The 12287-nt window shown below is 41.1% G+C and overlaps 1 protein-coding gene across 1 annotated transcript in view; it reads left to right on the forward strand.

The window, feature by feature from the left end:
- Positions 1–12000, forward strand: part of LOC143297701 (uncharacterized) — a 12526-nt gene extending 526 nt beyond the window's left edge. Inside the window, exons 2-8 of the mRNA XM_076610123.1 lie at positions 2007–2189; positions 3633–3806; positions 4184–4366; positions 5571–5744; positions 6213–6265; positions 8969–9095; positions 11831–12000. Coding sequence (XP_076466238.1) covers positions 2007–2189; positions 3633–3806; positions 4184–4366; positions 5571–5744; positions 6213–6265; positions 8969–9095; positions 11831–12000 — 1064 coding nt within the window. The remainder of the gene's footprint in view (positions 1–2006; positions 2190–3632; positions 3807–4183; positions 4367–5570; positions 5745–6212; positions 6266–8968; positions 9096–11830) is intronic.
- Positions 12001–12287: the final 287 nt, after the last annotated feature.

Here is a 12287-nt window from a genome sequence, read left to right on the forward strand (position 1 = left end):
TGTGGTGAGGTGTAGTGAGGTGTGGTGTAGTGAGGTGTGGTGTAGTGAGATGTGGCGTGGTGTGGTGTGGTGAGGTGTGGTGTGGTGTGGCGTGGTGTGGTATGGTGTAGTGAGGTGTGGTGTAGTGAGGTGTTGTGTGGTGTGGTGTGGTGTGGTGAGTTGTAGTGAGGTGTGGTGCAGTGAGGTGTGGCGTGGTGTGGTGTGGTGAGGTGTGGCGTGGTGTGGTGTGGTGTGGTGTGGTGTGGTGTAGTGAGGTGTGGCGTGGTGTGGTGTGGTGAGGTGTGGCGTGGTGTGGTGTGGTGTGGTGTGGTGCAGTGTGGTGTGGTGTGGTGTGGAACGGTAAGGTGTGGTATGCTGTGGTGTGGTGGCGTGTGGTGTGGTGTGGTGTGGCGCGGTAGGTTAGGTTATCGTGTGATGTGGTGTGCTAAGTTGGGTTTTCATGTGATGTGATGTGGTGTGATGTGGTGTGCTAAGCTGGGTTTTCATGTGATGTGATGTGGTGTGATGTGGTGTGCTAAGCTGGGTTTTCATGTGATGTGATGTGGTGTGATGTGGTGTGCTAAGTTGGGCTTTCATGTGATGTGGTGTGGCGTGATGTTGTAGGTTGGGTTATCATGTGTTCCTGTGTGGTCTTGTGGTCTGGGTTTCGTTGGGGGAGTGTTGGATTTGGAGTTGGGCTGGACCAGGTTAGGTTGGGGTCGGGTGACGTGTGGTCTTTGCTCTGCAGTGAGCACCGATCACTTCTTATTAACCACCCCAGTTTGGGGACATGGGAGATGATGAGAAGACACAAGTAGTCTCACACGTCTCAGATGAATAAATCTGAACTGAAAACAAGTTATCGAAATAATATTTACACACGAATGCAATCCGATAAGATTATGAATAGTTCAGGATAGTAAGGTGCGTCGCGTGCGTTTGATTCAGGACACGTTGCATTATATGGCATTGTGCACTGTTTCCCGTGTATAGTACTGTGTGTAACGTGTTGTTGTATTGTATCGTCTTGCCTCGTTTCGTGTCGAATCCTAATGTATCGTATCATATCCTTTGTACAATATTGTAACGTGGTTCTTTCTCTCTCTCTCTCTCTCTCTCTCTCTCTCTCTCTCTCTTTTGGTTTTTTTTTGGGGGGACGCCATCAGTCTTGACCAAACTAGTCCTATATCACGTTATAAGCTTTTGGGAAAAAATTACTTATTTGCTAATAAAGCAATTTCAGTCCCACAAAAAGTTGATCCTAATCACAGATAATCGAGAACAATGAGAAGAGCGTGCAAGATGTCTTATTATGAACTGGGTGTCTGCAAAAGGTTTATACTACCTAGTTAACAATGAACAACTGGCTGATTAAACAATCAAATCATAAGCTAATTCACGTGTTAATCAGAAAATGTCTTTTAATAATAATAATAATAATAACAAAATGTAGGCTTATATAGCGCTTCAAAATAAAATATACAAAGTTAAGACTAAGTTCGTAAAATATGTACAAAGTCAACACAGTTTCACATGGTATTGGCTAAGATATACATATGTATGACTAAATTACATAAAATGGAAATCGACACAGGTCCCAAATCACACAGGTGCAAATCACAGTAAAACGAAGCACATCACATTCACCATTATAAAATATAAACACCAGGGAACCACACATCACGAAAAACACACCAAAATCATCACAGCTGTATACAATTCAACACAAAGAGCACGTCCAGCAACAAAACTCACAGCAAGCATATGCAAATGGAAAATTTTCAGTGAGAAAAGTACAGTCTGAAAAGATATGTTTTGAGTGCTCTCTTGAATGCGGGTGTAACGGAGGTGTGAGGGCAGTGAATTCCACTGTTTGGGTGCAACAAAAGAAAAGGAACGTTCACCATTAGTTTTGGTAAGAATCTTTGGAATGGACAGTGTGCGCTTGTCATTTGAAGAACAGAGTTGTCTGGATGGTGAATAGACATTAAGTAGATCTTCCCTCTTCTCCTAATTCTCACTCACAGAACAGCAGAAGTTCATCGAGTGTGAAATGAAGCACAGCAAGCCGGAATGTGACCAGTGCTGCAAGAGCACCCAGTGGAACTACCCCGGGGAGGAGATGGGGTGTCTGGGGACCTGCTACGCCCTGCCCATGACCGCTCCTTCCGGTCCCCAGAAACGTCTCGTGCTGGACACCATTGCTCAGGGTATGGCTGGTCACTAGAGTAAAAACGAAAAAAAGAAAACATAAAACGATCGGAGATGGATACACAACAAACGAAAAGTAGAAAAAAAAGTGATAAAAGCGGATTGGGGTGTGGAAAGGAAATGTAAACCCTTCACAAACAGAAACGGAGAGGACATTGATTCCTCTGTAATGGAGACAATCATTCGTTCTGGCTGGCATGACTGTTTGTAAAGTCCTGTCCTTCAATTACTTTCCTTTAACGACATCCATTAATTGGAAATTGTCTTGGCTTGTAGTTATTTATTTGTTTGTTTATTTATTCATTTATTTGTCTATTCATTTATTTATCCATCTATCTATCGATTATATATTTATTTATTTATTTCAAATATTCGTCATTGATCCCAACTTCTGTCTGTCCAGTTTCCCCCAGTTCACCATACAGCTCTTCCCTCTTCTCCTATCTTCTCTTAGATCTATTTTAACTGATAACATTAAAATATAAGGACGAATATTTTAATTACATGTTCACAGTCAGTAGTATGTGGGACGAAATTCCTCCTTATGACTGAGTTCCGTGTTCAGCCTGAGGCTAGTCAGCTGTTTGGGCAATGTCAGTGACCATTCCTTCACGGTGGGATCATGAGATGCTGTAATCGTGACACGCTGTAATTATGAAACAGTGTAATCATGAAACGGCGTGGTATTGTTTCGCGAAGAGTCTCTCTCTCTCTCTCTCTCCGAAATGTTCTTGGCAACCCTCCCTGTTTAGACTGTTATTGCTTATGTCATCCAGGAACGCACACGTTGATAAACAACTAGCAATTTAGTTGTATAAAGCTTTACAAATTAGAAATATAAAATGCAGTTGAGTATGTTTATTGTTCCCCTTTTGTTATTCCATGTGAATTAGAAATACTAAACGCAGCTGATGACTGTTTTTCTCATTTTCAGGTCACATCTTTGTCATTTCACATATCGGTATTTTCTACCTCTGAGATGTTTGTTTACACCACCTCTTCGTGAGAGGCAATGGCCCGTGTTAAATAAAATGTCCATATCTGTCTTTGTCTGTCTGTCTGTCTGTCTCTCTCTTACGAATAATCCATAATACGTATCTAACTTCAATCATGTGCTGTTAAAGTCCACACTATTTAACTGCTTCCTCTTATAGTATTAACAATACATGCAAATTACCTAACCAGCCAAAACTTGCAACTCCCAGAGGAAAGTAAAAAGTTCATCGAGTGTAAATAACCGATCAAATCAAATCACACGATGATCTTTCCTGTAAAACAGCAGACATTCTTTAAGTGTAAATGAACGATCAGATGGCAAGGTAAATCACAAGATAATCTCTCATTTGTTTCCCATAGAATAGCAGAAGTTCATGGAGTGTAATTTAATGAACGATCAAATCACAAGGTATATCACAAAATGATCTCTCTTTTGTTTCCCACAGAACAGCAGAAGTTCATCGAGTGTGAAACGAAGCACAGCAAGCCGGAGTGTGACCAGTGCTGCAAGAGCACCCAGTGGAACTACCCCGGGGAGGAGATCGGGTGTTTGGGGACCTGCTACGCCCTGCCCATGACCGGTCCTCAGAAACGTCTGGTGCTGGACACCATTGCTCAGGGTATGGTCGGCAGTGAGAGACATGTAACTGAGAGTAACTGAGCTGATGATCAACGCTAATGGTGTTGGTGGTTGTGTTTGCTTTCGCTTTGTTTTGTTTTAGATTCTCTCTCTGCCTGTGTGAGTTATGTTCGTTTGCTGCCGCACAAGATGGAAATTTTGCATACAGATCAACACAAAGAGCACATCCAGCAACAAAACTCACAGCAAGCATATACAGATGGAAAAAATTCAGTGAGAAAAGTACAGTCAGAAAAGAGATGTTCTGAGTGCTCTCTTGAATGCGGGTGTTGGAGTGTAACGGAGGTGTGAGGGCAGTGAGTTCCATTGTTTAGGTGCAACAAAAGAAAAGGAACGTCACTCTTTTGTTTCCCACAGAACAGCAGAAGTTCATCGAGTGTGAAACGAAGCACAGCAAGCCGGAGTGTGACCAGTGCTGCAAGAGCACCCAGTGGAACTACCCCGGGGAGGAGATCGGATGTCTGGGGACCTGCTACGCCCTGCCCATGACCGCTCCCTCCGGTCCCCAGAAACGTCTGGTGCTGGACACCATTGCCCAGGGTATGGCTGCTCAGGAGAGCAAAAGAAAAAAAGAGGAAAAGAGGACGGAGGAAAACACAAAACAAGCAAAGCAAAGCAAACACAAAGAAGGAAACGGCAATAATATCAGGATGGGGTGTGAAAAGGAAATGTAAACCCTTCACAAATGGAAACTGGGAGATATCAGTGATGGAGAGAATCATTCATTCCTCCTGCCATTATTCTTGTGAAAGAGGCTTGTTTACGTAACGATATCGCTTTTTAGAAGTTCATTTAAAGTAAGTTAAATGTATTTGTTTCAAATATTCAGCTTTGATTTCAACCTCCATCAATCCGGTTTGTCCCAGTTAACCCTACAGCTCTTCCTTCTTCTCCTACCTTTTGATTTACCTTGTTTTAAATCTGATGACATTCAAATGTGAACATGAATACTTTAACTGCATGTCTACGATCAGCAGTATGTGTAAAGAGACATTAAACGACATTCTTCCTCCTGACTTGACCCGAGTTTCATGTCCAGCCTGAGGCTCCTCAGATGCCTCGGCAATGTCAACGACCATTCCTTCACGGTGGGATCATGAGATGCTGTAATCATGACATAGCGTCGTATTGTTTCGTGAAGAGACTATCTTAGATTGAAATTCTTGAATTTAACAAGAGAAACAACCGATAATGAATGTAAAAAAAAAAAAAAATCAAAATCATCAACTTTTCCAGTGACTTGTGATGACACACATTCGTACAGATAAGGCTTCATCAAATCACGGTAATGAATTATACGCTTTTACTGTCATATCACTGAAACCAATGCACTTGATATCAGGGCAATATCACCAAAGTGTGATGAACAATCTCGTAAGAATGTTCCAGAATATATGAATAACTACCTGAATTCATTTTTTAAAAATTCCGCACTAACTGCACTACCTATCACTGTATTAACACGTGAACTACCCAACCTGCCAAAATCTGTAACACAGAACAGCAGAAGTCATTTTACAGAAAAAGGCGATTAAATCACAAGGTGAATCACAAGATAATCTCTCTTTTGTTTCCCCAAAGAACAGGAGAAGTTCATCGGGTGTAAATGAACGATCAAATCACAAGGTAAAATACAAGATAATCTCTCATTTGTTTCCCATAGAACAGCAGAAATTCATTGAGTGTAAATGAACGATCAAATCACAAGGTATATCACAAAATGATCTCTCTTTTTTCTAAACAGAACAGCAGAAGTTCATCGAGTGTGAAACGAAGCACAGCAAGCCGGAGTGTGACCAGTGCTGCAAGAGCACCCAGTGGAACTACCCCGGGGAGGAGATCGGGTGTTTGGGGACCTGCTACGCCCTGCCCATGACCGGTCCCCAGAAACGTCTGGTGCTGGACACCATTGCTCAGGGTATGGTGCTTTGCTGACTTTATCTCTAGCAACACCGAGGAGATGTCAGACTGAAAAAACACTATAGAACGTTCCAGAGGCATAAACAGAACAATTTAGAAACTTGTACTTTATATGATAGTCAGTCGTGTCCGACTACGACCATCAGAACAGCAGAGGAGGCAACTGCTGTTCCGACTATTTGCGCGAGAATTTGATTATAGTGGAGAGTGTCTTGCCCAAGTACATCCCCACTCTCTCGGCCAAGAGGGGTTTAGGACAGTCGGTGTTGGGATGGTTCCCAAAGGCCAACTAGCCCACAAGGCTGCAGCACCAAGAGCCAGTGCAATTTTGCCTCCTAGTTTGAGAGTCATAGTCCTTCACAAAAGACTAAGCTGTAAATGGTTTCCCACTGACTGGAGAAACCATTGATAATACACTTGTACTTTATAAGAACAGTAAAAGACTGGAACAATTTGTGACGATCAGCTGCTGGCAAGGGTGCAGGACCCGACCACCATCACAGTGACAGCAGTTTGCATGTACACAGCTACAACCACCCTCCTCACCCACCCCTTCTCCCTCTGTTGTGTATATAGACGACCAAGCTCCTGCAGCGTAATCTATCACAGTCAAAAGTTGGTAGTGACAGACAGGTCACTGAACTATGACCATCACTAATGATTATTTTGTGTTTTGGTTGGGTTTGATTTGGTTTGTTTCGTTTTAAATCCTCTCTGCATATGTGTACTTTTAAATCTTTATCGCCGTTCAAGATTGTAATTTTTCGCTCCATGTTCTGTGTGCGTGTGGTTTCCTGTGAAAGGCATGGTCAGGACTTTGTTTGAAAATGAAAGAAGTGTATTTGAGAGAGGTAAAAAAATGTATCTGCATTTGTATTAATGGGCACTCTGTGCGATATTCCCCGTTAGGATGACACGGGTGTCGTTCAGTTGCAAAAGGAATCCCACGTCCTCTAGAAATTTCACACGAGAAATTATCTGAGGATAATTACTGAGGATTTTCTGTGTTTATTGAAAATGTATTGGGTTTTTTTTCTATTTTTCTAATAGTTTTCCTTTCTTTTTCTTTTTTTTCTTTTTTTTTTCATCTTCTCTTTCCTACCTTTCAGATACCATCACCTGAACGCTCACAAAGCACCTTTCCGTAATTCCGGTTTGATTTTACCTTTATCAAAGTCCAGTCGAACACAACCAGTAACTTCAACCTGGTGATCCAGAAACGACAATCCCTATACCACTTTTTGTTGTCTACAGTGATTATCGACTGTGTAGATGCTTTGCCCCAGGTTAACCTCTCTCTCTCTCTATCTCTCTCTCTCTCTCTCTATATATATATATATTTGTTGAATGTCTGTGATTTTTGACTCACTTGTGTAAACAATGAGTCTATGTTTTAACCCGGTGTTCGGTTGTCTGTGTGTGTGTGTGTGTGTGTGTGTGTGTGTGTGTGTGTGTGTGTGTCCGTGGTAAACATTAACATTGCCATTTTCTCTGCAAATGCTTTGTCAGTTGACACCAAATTTGGCATAAAAATAGGAAAAATTCAGTTCTTTCCAGTCATCTTGTTTAAGACAATATTGCACCTGTGGGATGGGCACAAAAAAATAAAAAAGAAGCCAAATTATATGCTAACTGAATTTACTGTTATATTTATATTTTTTTTTCTTCTCTAAACTTAGCACTTTGATCTGATATTTTGACACAATAAGAGCAGTCATTTTTATCATTTTTTGTTCAAACAGGAGCTTCTTTTGCTAAGCATAGAAGTTATATTTATTTTGCATGTCTTTGGTGCAGATAGTAAAAAGGGGAAATTAATCTGTCATTAATGCTAGGCGGTTTAATTTGCTTTACACTGATCTTTCTCATCTTAAACATTACATTTTGAAATTATACTCAATACATAAAAAGCTTGTGTGTTTTACTCTCAGTGTACAGGGCTTTCACTATGTTCATTCGCCCAAGTGGTCTTATTCGGAAAATGATAAAATCATTTCGACGAGTGGACTTTATAGATCTTTTGGCTAAGCCCTGAAGGTCATGGGCAAAAATCAGTTGCGTTCACATATTTATGCATATTCAAAGCGCGTGCTCATATTCTTCGCGAACGCGAACGACGCCATTTTGTTTCAAGTGGTTGACCTGCCCGTTTGGTCCTATATTCAATGGACAATACATGATAACATGTGATGGAAAGTTGGAGAAGGAGACCGTTAAATATTTATTCAGAGAATGATTTGTGAACGCCTCATCACTTACTGGATTATGCCCCAAACTACCATAAAAATATCCACAGAATCAGTCGGAATTCACAGTTAAAAATAATAAACCATGAGAGTTAATACCCTTGAATTGATGAAACGTAAACATTTCCAGTCTTGACTTTTCTCAAAATGAAGTCCTTTTCACTTCATACGACGTTTAGAAGTATTTGTACTTGACTCTACATGTTATTAGTTTAACAAAATACTCAATTTTCATATCAACTTTAAAAAACAACAACAACAACTATAAAACTAGAATGAATCGACCGTGTCAACCGGGTGTAATTAAATTTGTACATCTATCTAGATCCAGAGAAAACGCCTAAATGTTGCAGTGTGATTGCGGCGATAGCCACGTCTCCTTTACCGTGGACTTAAAAAGAATTTTTAATTGCCCTTAAAGATTTTTTTAATGCCCAAGATACACCAGAATAATAAGATTTAAACAGCGTTCTCACTGCGAATACCGCAATCGATTTATCGCCCTTTAAAAAAGCATGTTTAAATGTTATATTTTTTAACGTCAGCTACGGAGCCCCCGATAGTGTAATGGGTAAAACAGTTTCTTCTCACTCGAACACGCGTGGTTCGAATCTGCCGTTAGGACTTTTTTCTTCTTTTTCTTTTAACCCGAAGCTTTATAATAACAAATAAACAACACATTTTAACGATTAGATTTTTTTTAAAGTGTATCACAAGTGTCTAGAAGGCCTTGCCTCTTGTCTCGTTTTTTTTTTGTTTTTTTTTTCTTTTCTATTTTACACAACATATGAATTTCTCTTGTTAATATGACAAAAAATTAATATTCTGTTTTCAGTATTCTCTCTTGCCAAAGACCAGCCATCCAACCGATAAAGAAAACGTCTTTTAACTCTCTCTCTCTCTCTCTCTCTCTCTCACAGAACAGCAGAAGTTCATCGAGTGTGAAACGAAGCACAGCAAGCCGGAGTGTGACCAGTGCTGCAAGAGCACCCAGTGGAACTACCCCGGGGAGGAGATCGGGTGTTTGGGGACCTGCTACGCCCTGCCCATGACCGGTCCTTCCGGTACCCAGAAGCGATTTGTCCTGGACACCATTGCTCAGGGTATGGCTGGTATTTGGGGGTTCAAAATTAAGTAGCTGAACCGTCAACGATGTAAGGGGCGTGGGGGTGGGCAGGGTGTGAAACACCGAACAGTTGTAGGGTAAAAAAAAACAAAAAACAAAAACAAAGAAAAACACGTAACTCAACCGTCAGTGTGGTTATGGGGTTAAAAAAACAACAACAACAACAACAGCTAAGTAACTGAATAGTCAGTAAAAAAAACACAAAAAAAACCAAAACAACAACAACAGCTAAGTAACTGAATAGTCAGTGTAGTTGTGAGGTAAACACTTAACCGTCAGTGTGGTTGTGGGATAAAATTCTAAGTAACTGAATAGTCAGTGTAATTATGGGGTAAAACACTTAACAGTCAGTGTGGTTGTGGGATAAAATTCTAAGTAACTGAATAGTCAGTGTAATTATGGGGTAAAACACTTAACAGTCAGTGTAGTTATGGGGCAAAAAATACTAAGTAACTAAATAGTAAGCGTACTTGTAGGGTAAAAAAACAACAACTAAGTAATTGATTAGTCATTGTAGTTGAGTGGTAAAACAAAGTAACCGAAAAGTCAGTGTAGTTAATGGGTAAACAATTAATGTCAGTGTAGTTCAGGGGTAATAAAACTGACTGAAGCGACAGTGTAGTTTATGGGGTAAAATACTGAAGCGTCAATGTAGCTGAGGGGTAAACAAACACTGAAGCTTTAGTGTAGTTATGGGGCTAAAAATTTAAATTGTTAGTCTAGTTGAGGGGTAAAAAATTACTGAAGCGTCAGTGTAGTTTAGGGGTAAAGAACTGAAGCGTCAGTGTAGTTTAGGGGTAAAATACTGAAGCGTCAGTGTAGTTTAGGGATAAGGAACTGAAGCGTCAGTGTAGTTTAGGGGTAAAATACTGAAGCGTCAGGGTAGTTTAGGGGTAAAATACTGAAGCGTCAGGGTAGTTTAGGGGTAAAATACTGAAGCGTCAGTGTAGTTTAGGGGTAAAATACTGAAGCGTCAGGGTAGTTGGTTTAAAAACTGAATTGTCAGTGTAGTTGAAAAAACAACAACTGAAGCGTCATTGAATGTCTTTCGTGAGCGACTATGATCAACAGAACAGCAGAGGAGGCAACTGCTGACCCGACTATCTGGGCTAGAATTTTATTAAATTGGAGTGTCTTACCCAAGTTACATCCCCACTCACCCGGCCAAGAGGGTTTTTAGGACAGTCGCCGTTGGGATGGTTCCCAAAGGCCAACTCTCCCCCGAGTGCTGCAGCACTAAGAGCCAGTGCAATCTTGCCTCCTAGTTTGAGAGTCATGGTCCTTCACAAAAGACCAAGCTGTAAATGTCAGTGTAGTTTAACTCACTCAGTACGGCCCGTCCTCTCTTCTCCTCTACACAGACCCTTCAGATGTCCAGTGGGTGTCTGAATGACCCAACCTTTAGCTTCCGTCGTCAGAATTGTGGTATTCTTTGTCAACATTCACGTCTTCAGTATAAGAGTCTTCCGCTTGCAATATTTTGATGATGGTAATTGGGATGAAACGCTGTTAACGTCGTCGCTTTCGCCGTTCGTATGGAGAGAGTTAAAGGTAAAAAAACTGAAGCGTCATTGTAGTTTGGGGGGGTTAAAGTACCTCAGTGAACCGACAGTGTAGTCGTGGGGTAAAAAGAAGGAACTTAAGTTTTACTTTTACCTCGATGTAAGTTTTAGTTTTTCCTTGATAGGACAGCAACTTTATTCGAAATGTAATCATAAGTAATACAGTGAACTACTAACCAGCCAAACGGCTGCTTCATAACATTTATCAGATCATTCACGTACATTCATTAAGCATCTCATGGACCAACGGAATAGTGTATGTTCCTTTCGAACCGTTCAGTTGTCATGTTGAGACAGAAAAATAAATACGATAATTGTGCTGTCATGACTGTAATATCATTTCTGTAACGCATCTTTAAATTAGTATGCGTTGTCGGATTATGACGTCTTTTTTGCCAGAACATTATATCTATTCAACGCTTTATACTCTTTCTATTTCTTTGCTTTTGTGCTGTTTCTGCATGTGTGTGTGTGTGTGTGTGTGTGTGTGTGTGTGTGTGTGTGTGTGTGTGAATCAATAGAACAGATGTTAAGAATAAATGGCAGTTGCAGTGTAATGTAGTATGTAGTGCAGTGTAGCGTAGTGCAGCTTAGTGTACTGTACTGTACTGTACTGTTTGTTCGATACGGTACTGTGCTGTGCTGTACTGTACCGTATTATACTGTACTACACTATATAGTACTGTACACTACAGCACTGCACTGCACTCTACTCTACTACACTCCGCTTTACTATAATCTACGCTCCTCTACTCTTCTCTACTCTACTCTTCGCTATTCTACTCTACTCTACTCCACTGTATACTCTACGCTCCTCTACGCTCTTCTACTCTACGCTCCTCTACTCTACTCTAATCCACTGTATACTCTACGCTCCTCTACGCTCTTCTACTCTATGCTCTTCTACTCTACTCTACTCTAATCACATGTATACTCTACGCTCCTCTACGCTCTTCTACTCTAATCCTCTGTATACTCTACGCTCCTCTACGCTCTTCTGCTCTGCTCTACTCTACTCTACTCTTCCCCACTCCACTCTTTTCTACTGATACAGACAGCCGACAAAGCAGACTCAGCAAAACCAATCCAATTAACCAGTGACCTCATCAGCTGTCTCCCAGGGGACTGACTGTTTTGATTCAATCCACAGAGCAGCAGAAATTCGTGGAGTGCGAGTCCAAGGCCACCAAGGCTGAGTGTGACCAGTGCTGTCGTTCCACCAGCTGGCCCTACCCTGCTGAAGACATCGGCTGTCTGGCTGGCTGCTTCGCTCTGCCCCTCATGGGCGGCACCGCGGCCAACGCCGAGGGTCAACTGTAGGGCACACGCTATAGTATGGCACTGTGACTGGGGCCGGGCACCTGTGCTTATTATCATGGTACGGACTTTGAATATGATATAGGTTTGTTTTTTTTTTGTTTTTTGTTTTTTAAGAAACAGAGAATACTCTATAAAAAAGAAGAAAAAAGTAAACTGCGTAAATCACAAAGAAACATTATTTTTCTCTTGAAAACTTTAGCTTGTGACGAAACTCTGAGCTGTTGGTGTCTCTTTACCCATTTCTTCTTGATCAGCACATTAATTTTGTTTGGAGTTGAAGGTTTTAC

Source organism: Babylonia areolata, chromosome 23 (genome assembly GCF_041734735.1).
Source record: "Babylonia areolata isolate BAREFJ2019XMU chromosome 23, ASM4173473v1, whole genome shotgun sequence".
Taxonomy (NCBI): Eukaryota; Metazoa; Mollusca; class Gastropoda; order Neogastropoda; family Buccinidae; genus Babylonia; species Babylonia areolata.